Raw genomic sequence first — 16,845 nt, 5'->3', positions numbered from 1 at the left:
GGGGGGGGGGGGGGAATTTGTGCAAAAATTTCCATACTTTGATCAAAACTTTGGATATACATTGTTATCTATTTTTTTTTTCATTATGAGCTAATGTAAGCGTTCGACCCGAAAGAGAATGCTTCATGACAGTATTAATGTATTAACCTGCTTATGTATAAGGCATACACGTCAGAATCTATTACTCGATATTGCATACCGCAATGCATCTAGGGTACATTTTTGAGATTGGTGTAGGAGCGCAAGGTGTTCTTTCTACATTTTTAGGAAACCACTAGGAGAAGTTATAGAAGACATTGCTCCGCATGTTTACATGATATTAAATTTCGCCAATTCAAAGCTTACCTCGCAGTAGGCTGTCGAAAGTCACCCTTCCCATGATCTGTATTTTTACTTTATTGAAATATCGTGCTTATGGGGCGACAAAGTTAACCAAAATAATGGCAGTCTACTATATCGTGAAAACCCGGGGGGGGGGGGGGCACTTCCATTCACGAGTGGATACCATGCGCGACCATGGGGTCTCGAAAAGCACCCTAAACACGTAATTTCCATTTTCTGAAAATGCACCCCTTAACAAGTATTGGCGTGTGAAACCCTACCCTTAACAAGTATTGGAAACAAAACGATACTCTTGACAAATATTCCCTGAAATGAACCCCTAAACAAGTACAGGAATGTTTTATTGTTACGGGTCCTTCGGTCGTCGGCTTTACCTTATTTGGTTTAGTACGACCCCACCTTCTACACCTCGCTCAAATCGGACTCTAAACACGAAGTTTTGGGGCAAAAAAGGACATCCTTTATAAAACATTTTAATTTTGTTTTATCATCCCCGCATATTCCTAGCGAAATAGATACCCTTTTTTCATTATTTTTGTGTTTTTGACACCCTTATCACGTTACGTACGTAACGTGCCCTATCGTGAAAAAGACATCCTTTTTACGTGTTTTTTTGGTCGCGCATGGTATCCACTCGCCAATGTAAGTGCCCCCGGGCGTGAAAACCACCAAGGAAACGTCCTGACACATCAAAGCCTACACTCTAGGGAGTCTATCGAATTTACCCCCACCTCTATCCATATAATGACTCATTTGAAAGATATCGTGCTTTAGAGCCCCAATGTAACAACGCAACTTTTATTTTTAGAGGAAACACTTTGAGGGGACATCGCTATGCATGTTATATGAGATGACGTTCTGTCACATCAGAATCTACCCTAACGGGAGTCTGTCAACCCACCCCCACTCCTTTCCGTTGTTGGTCTTAGTTCTCTCATGTTGCACGGGACCCAGTTTCCGACCAAACTATAGTGTATATCAAATGCATTTCCATTGAAAGTGCAAAATGACCCAAATAACGAAGTTTGTGGTTTATGACAAGTGCAAATCAAATAGTTAATAATTGATCAAGTACTCCCTTGGGTATGATTAGCAGGATCGACGGAGTTACTCGTGACAAGTGCACCTGACAATCGTCTCGAGAAGATATTCCTTATGGCAACCCTGAAGTGTGGATGCTTCGTACCGTAAATCACTGGGTTCATGCAGATGTTGAACAGGAGGAAAGCCTGTGCCAAAGGTGTACCCTTGATTCTGAACCATCCTCCGCCGAGAATATAAACACCGTATGGAAGGATACATAGAAAGAACCCGAGAGTCACATAGAAAGTGTTCTTCGTGATGCGAGTCTCAAGATCCTTGCCTTTCTTGACTGGAAGTCTTCTGTTGGCAGCGGTGGGATTCTGCCGAAGAAGAAATATCAAGTTTGAAAGTTAAAATACAAATATAGAAGCCAAATAAACTTATTTATCAGTAACAAGATATGCATGTTCAATTGATAAAAGTCTTTATTTTGCAATCTCATGAGGGTCTGTTCGTTAGAAAAAAATGGTGGGTGATACACACCCGGAAACACAACACTTTGCAGCTTTGTTTATCAATTCTTGTTAAAAACATACAAGTGGAACAATACCTGAACAGTTCGCTCTGTTGGATTGTTGTTTTGGACTTGTGCCCCAGTGCCGGTCGATTCTGTCACGGTGCTCGCCACGGTCGCGCTAACAGACGCCACCGCGATGTTCTGCTGCTTACCGCTCGATTCCGGGTCTTGCACGGTCGTACTTGTGCCAAGTCCCGCGGTATTCTGCTTTGATTGCTGCTCGGGTGATACTGTGTCTTGCGCGGTTGCGGTCGTTCCAGTAGTTCTAGTGTTCTCCTGTTGTTGACCAGAGGACCATGCTTTCTGCTTCCTCACATGCTGTTTGATGTGTACGAAAATTCGCAGATACACGCATATTACAATGAAAAGTGGTATACAAGTCAGAAAAGTCCCGGCAAGGTAGGTATGGGTAAGGTTTTCAGTTCCGTCCGGCCGATCTTCAAGATCACTGCAAAGCTTGGGACCGTCATCATAGCCCAGTTGCGTGGCACCGATGGCATAAGGCACAATAATGACGGAGAAAGGAATTAGCCATGTGACAAAAAGAATGATTGCAGTGTTAACACGGCTGTATATCTGCAAAAGGGAAAGATATACATACTTCTAAACTGGGATTTGAAATACAACTTAGTCATCATTAATTATTTTTCGATTTTTTTATTGGAAAAAAACGGGAAAAAACGTTTTCTTTCAGTTTCATTTACTTTCTAACCATTAGTTAAAATACAACCAAGTTGATTCCAGATGATTGCTAGGCAACTTAATTTTCATTATCTTTATGGTCCTCTCAGTAACACTATATCATAATCTGAAGAATGGAATATTTTATTGAAAGAACATGTTTCGAAGAAAGTTACACACCTCATCTTCATCCTTGATAAGAAACACAATAATCGTTTGCGTTCATACACTGCATGTATTTTAGTAATTGGTTACAGAAATGATTTACATAAGTATCTGGCACAGGGCGTGGATTCTGTTGTTTGAAAGAACAGAAAGGGACATATAAATGAACTTGGTAGGGGGCTATTACATATAAATCATCATCGATTTAGTTGGATTTTTGTCCAATTTGATGTAGGCCTACATCACTTCTTTTAACTTCACGATTTCATTAATTCATTTTTATCGTAACTTTAAGCAACTATAACATAGGAATGCAAATTGGACAAGAAAGCTCTTTTATTTCACAAAGACATGATATCATTTTGATAAAGGGGTCTACCTTTTTATACGTTGACGTCGAAGTGGTGATGAGAAACATGCGGTTAAAACCAATAGCAACCAAGTGCCACACACTGCTGCCACTGCTGGTGAACCGAAGTATAGCCACAATGATACAGGTTTCATCTGGAAACGGCCAACCCCTGGTAGATACCATTCCGACTATGATCCACGGAATGGTCAAACTCACCAGAATATCGCTGACAGCCAGGCTAGTGAGGTACACGTTAGTGATCGTACGCAGCTTCGGATATAGGATGACGCAGGTAACCACGAGGACATTACCGAAGAACCCGACGACGGCAATGGACCCGAGCCATGCTGCGAGCCATCTTCGAGCTCCGAGATTAACGTAGTAACCCTCCAGTTCGTCACCCTCCAGTTCACCACTGACTGGGGATGAAGATGTATTTAAGTCACCATCCATGACTGAAAAGAAAAGGTTTGAAATCGTTGCAGTCTGGAGAAAAATGAATAAAACATTGTGGATCTAGGACATCTCAAAGACATAACAACCACGCGGCCATTCTTAGCCTCTCTTTCAGTTGGTTTGGGGGACTAAGCTGTCCCACACCATACTAGCAAGCATGTCAAGGGTACCGTTTGGTTTCCAATGCTAAGGGTAGGGTTTCACACGCCAATACGTGTTAAGGCATGTAAAAGCTCTGTGGTTAAGGGGTGCATTTTTAGAAAATGGAAAATACTTGTTTAGGGTGCTTTTCGAAACCCCATGGTCACGCATGGTATCCACCCGTCAATGGAAGTGTCTATGTAACCTTCAAAAAAGCCATCCGCAGCAACCATGGTCAGCTTTTTGGAATGAGGGGGATGGGGCGGCACACGCCTATTTCACATTAAATCTATATATGTATGCATGTGGATCTAGCGTTCACCAATAGGGCGGGGGGGGGTGTCATTCACATTTTCCCCGATCGGCTGCTTAAAGCTATTCTTTTTCCTTTGAAGATATAGTCCGAACAGTGACTTCTTAGCTTTATTTTTATCCTAAAAATTGAACATTATGAGCAATGTTTGTGATTATAAAAAGACGCGAATGGAACTAACTAATTACTTCAAGCGCGAAGTGCGTGCTGATATTTTTTGATACACTGTCATACCATGGACCTACATGGTCATACAGAGGGATATAGAAGTAGGCTAATACATACCACGGACCTACTAGGTACATGTACATCCTAATGAAAATGCGAGCACGCCACACGAGCTGATATGTTTTGACGATCAGACCTGAAAAGGAATATTTTGAGAACTTCATGGAATACATGAATAGAATAAGTCCTTCAAACTATAACCTCATTTTCGGATTAACGAACTTTATATCGTTTTGGGACAAAAGAACCTCATTTCGTTTAAGGACTAACGAACCTTCGGAATTACGAACTTCATTTCGTTTTCGGACTAACAAACCCGCGGAATTACGAACCTCATTTCGTTTTCGGACTATTAACAAACCCTCGGAATTAAGAATTTTATTTCGTTTTCGGTATAACGAAACTTCGTAATAACGAAACGCCGGAATTGCGAATTTATGCGAGACCCCCCCCTCCGCGCCATCTGTACACCTCTGCTTTTTATAACCCCATTCACATGACTCATGAAGTTTAAGGCACGGTAGAATTATCCTTACAAATTTTGTAGTAACATCAATGAGAATTTTGTTTTCTTGTTTCAAAGAGGCAATTGTTTACACCTAAAATGGGCCTTCTCATGTGAAAGGGGCACAAAACACGTTCATGTGGGGCACTTTTCTTGGGTAAAAGGGGCACTATTTCGAGATAGGGCACTTACTAGAAGTCAAGGGGGGTATTGCTCACGCATAAAGCGTAGTCTGCAGGCACAGACCCTCATTGGAACTTTCATCAACAAGTGTGCCTCCACGCAAAGACTAGCACATAGAAAACTTGCTGTTCCAATACAGAGCGAGAGAGCCTTCAGTACACAAGGCATGAGTAGGCTGCACATTCAAACCCTTATTTCGAGTGAAGGGTTTGCCCAGCAGACTACATAAAGCGGGTCCTCCTCAGGTGAAAAGGGCACAGAGCACGTTCGTGAGGGGGGATTTTTCGGTAAATATTGGCAAAGATGACAAAAATGGCACTTTCTAACACATAAATCGGGTCCTCGGGTGAAAGAGGCACAGAACACGTCGAGAGGGTGCATTTTTCCTTTAAAACATGGAACTTAATACCGAAAAGGGCACTTGGTAACACCTAAAACAGGTCCTCCTCAGGAGAAAGGGGTACATAATTAAACGTTCGTGGGGGGGGGGAATTTTTCTTGCGTAAAAAAGGGAACCTTTTCAGTGCTTCAAAAAATGTGTGTGTGTGTGTGGGGGGGGGGGTGTGAGGGGCGGGGGTGCACTGTGCCCCCGCCCCCCAGAATCACCGCCCTGGATGTTCATGTGTGTTTCAATTTGGATCGTCTGGATTGGAGGTGTGTGGGAGGGTGTAAGGGTGTGCGTGTGTACGTGTGTGTGTGTGAATACGTGGATTTTAAGTTGATGGTTTGTGTATATGCGTGTTGTTTTCTGTGTGATGGTAATCTCGTGTTTGGGGTGAGATATAGAGTGCACTATGAAATGTACGAATTTCAGAGGAAAGACTGGGGTATATGCACAAAAGTACAGTATTTTAATAAATGTCACCATGACGGATTAGCGTAAATTACGTGCACTTGATGAACAGAAGACTACAGCGCAGTCTTAAAAATGAATGCATCAGTTGTAAAATTAATTGACCATGAGAAACGCAAAAGGAGCAATTGAAGCCAAAGGGAGCTGTCATTGTGTTAGTCTACTTAAAGAAAAAAAGAAATCTACGGCTTACTTGAACATATTAGGACGTTTTGTGGTTTTCCTGTTCTCTTTAACATATCAGATGCCTCTATATACTGTACTCGTAAAAACTGTATATGCTTTTCGAACATTGCCTTTGTGTTGAGAGCCATTGAAGTTTAATTGTTTTTTTTTGCTAACGCTATTAAAAAGTATTTACTAGATGAGCATTATAAATTATATTACAAATACGTCAAAAATTATAAAAAGTTCTTTCCAAAGGGTTTTTCGAACACTGAAATAGAATACAGAGAACATTAGCGCTTTCGCTCTCTTTCCACACAAAAACATAGTCAAATATCTGTCACCATTCATATTTGCTCTCTGAATATACGCCTTTAAAATCCTAAAGAAATTTCTTTATTAAGCATTAGGATTGTCAAGGCATGTGCAGATATGTTCCACAGGGACTCTCATATTCACAGTATTTACGGTATGTTATTAGTAAATGAACAGTCTCGCAATTTGTGAGAGATATCGAACGATGTTGTTGTACTATGCCAAATAAACGAAAGATATGAAAATCAAATAGTCGTAGAAGCGAAGGATACAAACCCGTTTGCATCAATTACATTTAGGTGTATCTTTTCCCTATCAAGTATAATGCAAAATCTTAATTGTGTACATTTGTATTCCAGTACAGTACTTGAGTAAAATACTTCTCACTTTCTCGCATGATGCAATTACAGAACATGAAAAAAGATTTTCTCATCAATAAAATCATTTTCATTTCTTCATATCTTAAGACCATAAAGGTATAACAAAATGCGCATATTTCTCTACATAACTAACAATTAGAAATAAAAGTCTAGTTCTAATATAATTAGAACAAAATTAATAAAAATAAATCTCCAGCAGAATAATATTTAACTATCGCGAAATCAAATGATACAAATTTCATCTAGTTTTTTTAACGTAGTAAAATGAAGTATTTAGATTTGAATCCTATATTTCCATTTAATAAAAATGAAATGCAATAATATGAAATGTTTTATATCCTCGATCCATTAAGTAATCTGATTTGAATTTACCATACTAGGAAAAAATATAAATCATAGAGCAAAATAGGCAAGTTATGACTTGGTATGATGAGGAAAATAAAACCACTTTTCTCTTGAATTGGTAGTTTTAGTCACGGTCCCAAACACACGTACGCCATCGATGTCATAATCGGTTACTTTGTCTACACTTCGTTTTATCAGTGAGATAAAATAAATTATAATGAGACATTTTGTACTCACCACCGATTCCAGATGTTTTTCTTCTCTTTTTCGAAAATAGCAAAACTAACAGAAATGAAATTCTTGTGATTCGTTTGATGTTCGTCTATGGCAAAGCCCCAACAAGTGGTTGTAGCACTTTCGAGTAAAGTAATATTTCACATGCTATCCATCTCTTCAAATAGTCATGCTCAAGAACTCCACATCATCAAAGGTGTGGTAATCTAAACGCATGCGCAGAGTGCTTATCAATTTCAGATGATTCCATAGCTAAGAAGAATCTTAGAAAGACGAGGTATTAACATGCGCGGAATTTCCGATTTTCATGTCATGCAATTTATTGAACAATTTGTTTACACTGCATTCTCAAGGTAGTTTTAACAATATACACATTCAAATACATGTAATTGCGATACCCATGTAATTGCGACGCTGAACTCTTCTTCATTGTAAAATGCAGGTTAAAAAAAACAAGAATCAAAGGAGATGATTATTGAGAATCGTTTGATTATATAGGACAGATAATAATGATAGTAATAGTAATAATAATAATAATATAGGTAAATTAACCCAGGCATGTGAGGTTATACATGTACAACAGCTACCATTGTTCTCTTCATCCATTTCTTTACAATATTTAAATAAAAAGAGTTGTCAGAGCTGTTGTACATGTATGACCTCACATATTTGTATACTTTTCCCGATACGTGTACTGCATCAAAGCAATAGCTTTGATCCAGCTGAGGCATGGCGGCTTGTCATTGTTGAAAATCCACCTTCACCCGACAAAGGAAATTATAATTGGTATGGTGTCGAAAATCTGTCTATCTGACGGTCAATCGGATAGGGGTCGCCGTTGTCACTAACCCGTCTCTGTGGTCTAGTGGTTAAGGCACCGGTGTTCAAAGCTGGGGCCCGGGTTCGATTCCCGGCAGACATTTTTTCGGCATCACCAACTTTTCCAAAGGGTAGATAGCTCTGGGGAACCTTGATTTAAGCTACGCCTAACATTGTTCTCTTCATCCATTTCTTTACAATATTTAAATAAAAGAGTTGCCAAAAGCTGTTGTACATGTATAACTTTACACACATACACATACCCCTTCACACACACACACACACATATATATATACATATTGATGTCAAGTTTTACGTGTACCAATTAACGCTCTTGAGGTGAACGTATATATGTAACATGAGATGAGTGTCAACTCAAAAGATGACGCAGGAAACCATTCTCAGCTTTCTTTTCTTCTTTATCAAGACGTCTTACGTCAGAAGTAGTCTGAAAATTACAAGGGGATACAACATTCATATTTGGCTTATAGTCACAAATTAATCCACATCAATGAATTATTATCAAGTTGAATACATTCCATAATCTTATTCATTTATTTATTCATTCATTCATCTGTCTAAAAAGATTATGGAATATATTCAACTTGATGAATAATCAAGTTGAATACATTCCATAATCTTATAATCTTATTCATTTATTTATTTATTCATTCGTCGTCTAATGAGATTATGGAACATATTCAACTTGATGAATAATTCATTGATGTGCATAAATTCGATGTATAATATTCTCCGATCACCTCAATTTTAATTTCCATTTCAAGATGTAGATATTATGTCTGGGCTTTAATGTTTTTTTTTATTTTTAGACTATATTGGCTGAAGTGAGTACAGAAGAACGTGGCGACTATCAGAGGGACATTAGTGAATCTTGGTATGCGTTTGGACTTTTGCGTGACCGGACATACACCGACAATCACGGAAGTCAACGGAAACATGTCATCCGACACGAAAAATGTGGTTTCTTCGGATATTGGTGCAACAAACAGACTGATGGACTCCAAGCCGACTTCCTCTGTCAGAGGGAAGTCACCGAGACTTGTTTTCTAAACGTCTGCATTCCAAGGCGAGGCGAGCAGTCATGTGCCTCGCAGATCAATCAAATCAACGACGCTTCCCATCAGTTTGAAAGAATCTCATTTTCGGCTCAAAACCGTCCCTGTTAACCTATTAAACCATATTTTAAGATTTTCAACAAATCAAGATTCATTAATTTAGCGATAGACAAACGGAAATTTAGACTCTTTAGAAAATATGAAAAGGAGTGAAAGAAAAGCTGAAACGATTGCCGGGTATGGCACTAAATCATTTATATTCCATAATTATGACCACACCAGAGAAGTATTAAAACAGCACCGGTTTGGTCTTGGACTAATTCCAGATAGTCATCTATACAACACCAACTAGTGTTAAGACAGTATCGATTTGATTTCAAACCGGCGCTGTTTAACACTCTGGTGTGGTCATATATAGATTCTGGACTGGTGTTAAATTAACCTCGCAGTAGTTTTTGCAGTGCACATATACATCCACAACCTATCCATTCTCGCACCATCTCTTTCATACTCAGAATACATCGATCGGCAAACATTCACACGGTGAAAAGTGTATCAAATTTAAGGGTTCAATGTGAAGAATTATAAACGCCCGACAAGGTACTATCTGCCTTATGCTTATGAGTGCATCGTGGTCTAGTGGTTCTGACTCTCGCCTTCGAAACAGAGGGTCGTGTGTTCGAATCGTAGCCATGGCGTGTTTTCCTTTAGCAAGAAATTATCCACACTGTGCTGCACTCGACCCAGGTGAGGTAAATGGGTACCCGGCAGGAATAATTCCTTGCATGCTCTGAGCGCCGGTGATGGTAGCTCGAGCTAAAGTCGGGGTAATTATAGCAGCGCTTTGTATCCTCTTGCTTTATAAATGCAGCTATTATTAATTATTATCATTATTATTCCAATTCTTAATACCAATATGAACTAATGAGTTTAATCGTGACTTTAATTTGACCTTGTGTACATGGAAATATGACTTTTGACAATTTTCATATGAGTGAATCACACTGTTTTAAGTAAACTTAATTATTGCAAGAAAAATCTGGTAACAATTTCAAATTGATGGAAAACATAAAAAGCAACAACTAGGTCATAAAAAAAAATCTTTTGTCATAGACAAAGATAGGGGGCCACTTGGCGGATAATAATTTTATTTGGTTATACTTCTTACTGTTTAACGTGACATTTATAAGTATTTCCCCATGTATGATTACAGTAAATTAGATGCGATGAAATAAGAATAATTATTATACATGTAAATCAATTGAGTATAAAACTTGGTATATATATTAGTCTTTAAGAGATTTAATAACAATTTATTTGTTTGAACCATGAAGACACAAGCTTGGAATTAAAGTTATGGTATCTTCAGAATACGCCAGTCTTGCATCTGCCTCGCTATTTGTATTCGTAAGTCGGCAATGAACTGGGTGCAGCATTATGATTTTCTATCTATATTTTGCTTCACCACCTCCTCTTAAACCCTATAAACCACTCACAGTATTCATTCACTACACCATGTACACCGCACTGGACACCACTACATCCACACACCAAATTATCCCCCTCTTCCTGCATATTCTAGGCAACTTTTAAATATTATTTTCACCTCACGTTACACATCTTTTGACTTTAGCTGAAAAGACCGTTTTCTTTTACTTTATTTCGTTTGGCTTTATGTTAGAAAGCTGTGTTTTTTTTTATGTTTCTGTTGAATGCTCATTTAGATTGTTTGTTTGTTGATTGCCTTCATTATTTTCGTTATTATTTGCCTATTATTTTGTGTCCCAAAAGCCCCATGAAAACCTGTTGAAAGGTGAAAACTTGACATTAAAAGGAGTGTGAGCAAATTGCTACATCCGCATTCTCTTTATTTCTGTCACACACCTATACATATATTTATATATAGGTGTGTGACAGGTGTGCGGCGGCTTGTCATTGTTCAAAACCCACCCCCACATACACCCGATAAAGGAAATTATAGTTGGCATAGTGTTGAAAATCTGTCTATCTGACGGTCAATCGGATCGGGGTCGCCCTAGCCACTAACCCGTCTCTGTGGTCTAGTGGTTAAGGCACCGGCGTTTAAGGCTGGGGGCCCGGATTGGATTCCCGGCAGAGACATTTTTTTTCGGCATCACCAATTTTTCCAAAGAGCAGATAGCTCTGGGGAACTTTGATTTAAGCTACTCCTACCATTGTTCTCTTCATCCATTTCTTTCACAAAGTATTCAAATAAAAGCTGTTTTACATGTATAATTTCACACATATGTATATTCATATATGGGTGTGTGTGTGTGTTTGTGTGTGTGTGAGAGTGTGTATGTGGGATTGTATATGTGTGTGTGTGTATACCACGACAGAAGTCCGGAGTTCGATTCCCGGCACGGCCCTTGACCAAGGCATTTTTATCTACAATGTAGATTGCTCTTTTATCTTTTATCAAGAGCGGGGATTCGTATTCCGGTGACCCGGGTTCGATTCCCAATTGGTGCGCTAGTGCCCTTTGGTAAGGCATTAATCCTCAGTACCAGGTCCTTCGGAGGGGACCTTAAGCCGTCGGTCCTCTGGTTGCTTGCTTACAAGCATTCATGCTTTCTTAGCAATCAGGTAAAAAAATCACCACCAATCATGTAAATGAAAATGTTCTAAGCATTACTGATACCAACGTGTGCTCGTGTTTAACAAATATTGTGGGTGGGTGGATGTGAGTTGTAGGTGCACACGTGCTTGTGTGTGTATTTTGTGCTTTTGGAGAAAGCATCATAATACCGAGAAGGTGATGGAAGTCAGTTATGAGGAAGAAAGGTAGTCATGAGTATACTGTATACAAGATATTTAGAAAGATGATGAGTTAACGCGGTAACTAAAGTTATCGCGATAGCAAGGACTTCAGAAGGGTAAGATGAAAAAATGTCACTGTGATCTGAACCTTTGACCTTTTTACCTCGAAATCAATAGGCTTCCTGGAATCCATGCTCATACACACCAAATTATATGAGCCTTGGTTAACTTCAACTGAAGTTATCGCGTTTACAAAGACTGCAGTAGGGTAAGATGAAAATCTATCACTGTGACCGTGACCTTTGACCTTTTGACCTCAAAATCAATAGGTTTCCTGGAAATTATGCTAGTATTTTACACACAAAATTATATGATTCTAGATTAAGTCAAACTGAAGTTATCGCATTTACAAGGAAAATGTAACGGACAGACGGACGGACGGACACCGAGCGTGATACCATAATACGTCCCGTCTAGGACAGGCGTATAAAAAAGCATGGAAATGCACAATACAGAAAAACATAAAACGATAAAATACATAAGAAATTGTTTTTCAAACCTATTTTTAGTTTACACAAATGGTAGGAATGCTACAAAGAATATTTACAACACAAAATAACATTTTAAGAACATCTTTTAAAGAATATGATTTATGCGTAAATTACTGAATTCATATTAATAGAAATATAATTATTTCGGAAACAAAATAGCCATATTACAGCCTTGTAGATTACATCGCTCGCACACTACTATTATGCCAATTTTAGCAGCGGCCAAGATCTCAAGTCAAGGGGAGGGGCATACTCACCCCCCCCCCCTCCCCCCGGCCAGAGATAAAAAAACGGGCCTGGTTTGCATGGTTAGGGTTTAAAGTTAAATCGTCGCCGGTTCCTTGTCTCCTATTTGCACGTGGACAATAAAAACAAAAGGAGTTATAAAGTTTTTCCGAGGCTGCGAGAAAGTTTCAAATTCCATTCAATCATACGAACACGGTGCACCCAACCATAACTTCGGCATCGTAAAAATACCCATTATATGCTAACACATTGACAACCCACATTCGGATGTGAAGCCTCATCCGACTGGTCTTGACGGGCTACGAACATTGGCTTGTAGCGTTTGTAAGATCAACATTTTCAGACGCGAGATCTATTGCTTCCTTTTTGTTTTGACAATCATGGCAGAGAAGTTTATTGAAGCTCTGTCGGATCATGTCGAATGTGGGATCTGCAGTTGTCCGTATGAAAGTGCCAAATACCTGGATTGTTTGCATACATTTTGTGAAGGCTGCATCAATCGCCTTCTCGATCAGACGAATCAAGTTTGGAACGGCCCGAGCGTATGCATCAGGTGTCCCATATGCCGCAAGGTTACACGTTTCCAAGCCGGGCGTAAAGCCGACACATTGAAGTCGAATTTCATAGTGAACGGAATAGTTGAAGAACTTTTGCATCATGACCTCCATGCAGAACCAGTCGTTGAGCAGAAGGAAGACGTTTGTGCGGACCATGGCATCGACAGGAAGTTCTACTGTGAGAAATGCAACAAAATAATCTGCAGTGAATGTGCTCTGTGTAAACATCATGGACACACCTTCTTGATCAAGAACGTGGAAGAGGCATCTAAATCCAAGGCGCATGAAATCAATAAGCTGATATCCAATGCAACGTCTTGGCTGCAATCCCATAGGAATTTCAGTAAGGAATACGGGGAGAAGAGAGCAGAAGGAAATAAGAGGTTGGACGAAATAAAGGAGGCTATTACAACGTCTTATTCGAATAACCTTGACACCATAACCAATAAACTAGAAGCTAAGAAGGAGACCCTAATGGCAGAGGTGGCTACCAGAAGAGAGGAATTCGTCAATGTTTTAGATAGTGTATTGGTACCACTAGCGGAAACCATGTCACAGGTTCTTGATGACGTCAAATTTGGCGAAGCTTTGGTAGACAGCAACGACCACCGGGAAATACTGCTCAATTACCAGGACTGGATGAAGAGCCTATGTACCCGGTTGGACTACGGACTTCCTTCTAGTACTGCGGCGAAGAAACAGATTTCATTGATTGAGTCGATGTGCTTCCGAAGGTGCGCTAATTCAATCATTGATGTGCCTAAGTTGGGTACCGTTAGGTATCAGAAGAAGGATCAACACGACAAACATGCACAAGGAGAATCCATTCTAAATCCAGGTAACGTCACTGAAACCGCAATGAAACAATAACCTCCTCAAGTTTTGGGAATATCTTAATCTTCCATCAAATGGTATCGTGAGGTTTTTTTTCAAATGATTAATAAATAATAATCTTTATGCTAATGTATTGATGACATATGCAGTCCTGATATGAATCAGTGTAAAAAAAACCCCGAAATGTTGCAAAATTCATTATTTTCAGTTGTGAATTCGAGGCTGGACTGAGATTGAATGATCCTGGATAAATGGTATTCCATGTTTAATTAAGAAATATGGTGTTGACATATTTGAGTTGTTACATTGTTTTTTTCTTTTCTTTTTACATTTAAGAGATAATAAAGCATTCGTTATATTCATACAAACTAATTCACTTCACATGAATCAATCACATTGGATACTTAAATAGATTGACTTTTGTTAGAGTACAATGTATTCGCAACAATTCTGACATTTCTCTCTACATAGGGTAACTGCACATTCCTGGGTTACATCGATAACAAACAGCACCTCATTGTAAACAGGGCTAACGAAATTTTCCTATGATTCACTTTCCATATTATAAAAAAATATATCATTCCTCAATCATGAAAGTTTACGAAAATTTTGAATGTTGAACCATGAATCCAACATCTCAAATTTGTTTCACACTCTGAAATTTGTTAAAATGACATTATTCTAAACTTTTTCCACTAATTAAAGGTAAATTGATACAATCTGGGCAAATATCTCAGCGTAATAGTGCTTGGCTATTGATGTCTTGTCATGCGTACAAATTTCTGTTTGTTTATTAATACAAGATGGAAAATTGATCCATATGGATATTCGTAAAATTCCACTTCGGATTTCTTCATTGAAACTGGCGGCTTCGAAGGCAGACATAAAAAATGTCTTAACTGCCGTTCTTTCTTTCGTGCTTCTTTAGAAATTAACAGCTGTTTGAATAAAGTTGTTGCCTGTTAGAACTCCAGTCATAGAAACTTCTTGGTGTAATATCCCTTAAAGTTTTTTCAGCACTTTCCAAATGCCCTTTATAGAACTCTCAACAAAATTAAATACTTCTTCGGTCCACTCTAAAGAGGTGAAGTCTAATCAAAGTTTGATAGAACGGAGACTGGTGTGATGAATGATTGCTTGTTTGTTTTTTCATTTGTTTATTTATTTATCTAGTTTTTTTGTTTCATATATGCCTGCATGTATTTTGTTTATGTTCTTGTATACTGCAGGCTTGGCCTTTGTGGTTTTGTCAACCACGGCGTTCTGGATATTTGTACAGCATACATCATTCTACATGATATAGAATTAATAAATTATAATCTAAATGTGGGGAAATGAGTTTAAAGGCTTTTCATCTTTTTAGATAAAGTTCTTAGATAAAAATAAAAATGAATTAGCATTTAGAGGGAGTGCGTTAAAAATTGCTTCTATGTAGCACTGTCTTTCACATTCTCCCGTTGCAATAGATCACTAATAGAAGTTCACATATCATAGATTCGCAATAGATTGAGCTTTCTGATATTTCAAGCATGTAACCTAGGTAAAGATTGTTTTGATAAGTACCTTCTTTCTCGATCCTCACAGTGAAAAAACTTAACCGGCCGACGGAAAGACTTCTCCTGACCGCACGTGGGCAATTATCAGGTGAACCGGAAATGATGACACCTTACCCGAACGAAAGGATCCTGGTGCTTTATAAAGACAGACGGGTCGAGATTCTCAGTCCTGATGGCAAAATCGACAACGTTAGACCAATTGCGGCCAGGTATGTAGCTGCTCTGTCGGATGGCCGTATCGTCACGCTGTCGGAGAGGAACGCGGTCAATATTTACAACCAACAAGGTCAAAGACAAGAAGTCAAGTTCCAGATAAGCGATTGCGATGAATTTGCAGAATACATAGCAACGGACGAGGACAATCATGTATATGTGCTCTATCCTCGTGCCGCAAAGTTCTTAAAATTTTCCACCAAGGGTGGTGAGCCTACGGCCGTCATTCCCCTTGCTTCCGACGACTTGGGCGATGTCTCTAGCATGGGTTTGTCCAAGGAAGGAAATGTGATATTGGTGTTGGGGGAAGGGGAGGTCCGAGTGTTCAGTCCTACAGGCCGTCTCATTCGACGGATACCTATCAAGGAAGCGGATAGAGTGTCTTGTGACCAAGAGGCAAGGCAAGCTGTGGATAATAGCTAACCAGAATATCCAAGGTTCCAACAGGGCTTTCCTCGAGGTGTATAGCGAGTATGGATTGCGCAGGGCAGATTGCTACATACCCAAGGATCCAGTTACAGCTACTTCGGAGTTTGAGCCCTGGGGAGTAGCTGTATCTCTTACATGCTACGCTGCCTGTGTTCCTCCAACAGAAATAGCTTGGTTCGTTCACGAAGTCATGGAAGTCGACAGATAGAGCTTCAGTATTTCGTTTGATGAATATCAGTTATCAAGATGGGAAGATTATTCATCTAGCAAGTTTCAGGACATTCAGACAAAAGTTATGAAAGTTATTCATTTAGTTGTCCTAATGGTAACATGATTCTTTGAGTCTATGCATTCATTTGCACCTGTAAACCGTTTATCCTTGGAGTTAACAATCAAGTTAGTCCTTTTCGAAAGCTTATTATTTAAGTTTTGGGAATGACATAATTATGTACCATACATTCTACCTCGTACCCCCTCCAATGAAAAATAAAAGGATTGTGTAATGATGCTAATCTGAGTTAAAG

The 16,845-nt window shown here is 39.1% G+C and overlaps 3 protein-coding genes across 3 annotated transcripts in view; 1 reads left to right on the top strand and 2 right to left on the bottom strand.

Annotated features, from left to right (window-relative positions):
- LOC121432134 (proton channel OTOP2-like) overlaps positions 1–1,083 on the bottom strand; it is a 13,865-nt gene extending 12,782 nt beyond the window's left edge. The window contains exon 1 of the mRNA XM_041629992.1: positions 1,043–1,083. Within this exon, the coding sequence (XP_041485926.1) occupies positions 1,043–1,083 (41 nt within the window). The remainder of the gene's footprint in view (positions 1–1,042) is intronic.
- Positions 1,084–1,208: 125 nt separating this feature from the next.
- On the bottom strand, positions 1,209–3,593 carry LOC121432124 (beta-3 adrenergic receptor-like). The gene is made up of 3 exons (XM_041629982.1): positions 3,168–3,593; positions 1,976–2,518; positions 1,209–1,745 (listed from the first exon to the last, which is right to left on the bottom strand). The coding sequence occupies exons 1-3, from the start codon at positions 3,591–3,593 to the stop codon at positions 1,410–1,412; spliced, it is 1,305 nt and encodes a 434-aa protein (XP_041485916.1). The 3' UTR covers positions 1,209–1,409.
- A 9,383-nt stretch (positions 3,594–12,976) lies between these two features.
- LOC121432112 (tripartite motif-containing 13-like) lies at positions 12,977–16,315 on the top strand. The gene is made up of 2 exons (XM_041629973.1): positions 12,977–14,127; positions 15,708–16,315. The coding sequence occupies exons 1-2, from the start codon at positions 13,113–13,115 to the stop codon at positions 16,313–16,315; spliced, it is 1,623 nt and encodes a 540-aa protein (XP_041485907.1). The 5' UTR covers positions 12,977–13,112.
- The last annotated feature ends 530 nt before the right edge of the window (positions 16,316–16,845 follow it).

This window comes from Lytechinus variegatus, chromosome 1 (genome assembly GCF_018143015.1).
Source record: "Lytechinus variegatus isolate NC3 chromosome 1, Lvar_3.0, whole genome shotgun sequence".
Classification (NCBI taxonomy): Eukaryota; Metazoa; Echinodermata; class Echinoidea; order Temnopleuroida; family Toxopneustidae; genus Lytechinus; species Lytechinus variegatus.
Note: the sequence above shows the minus strand (reverse complement) of the source record. Positions and strands in the feature narration are given on the sequence as shown.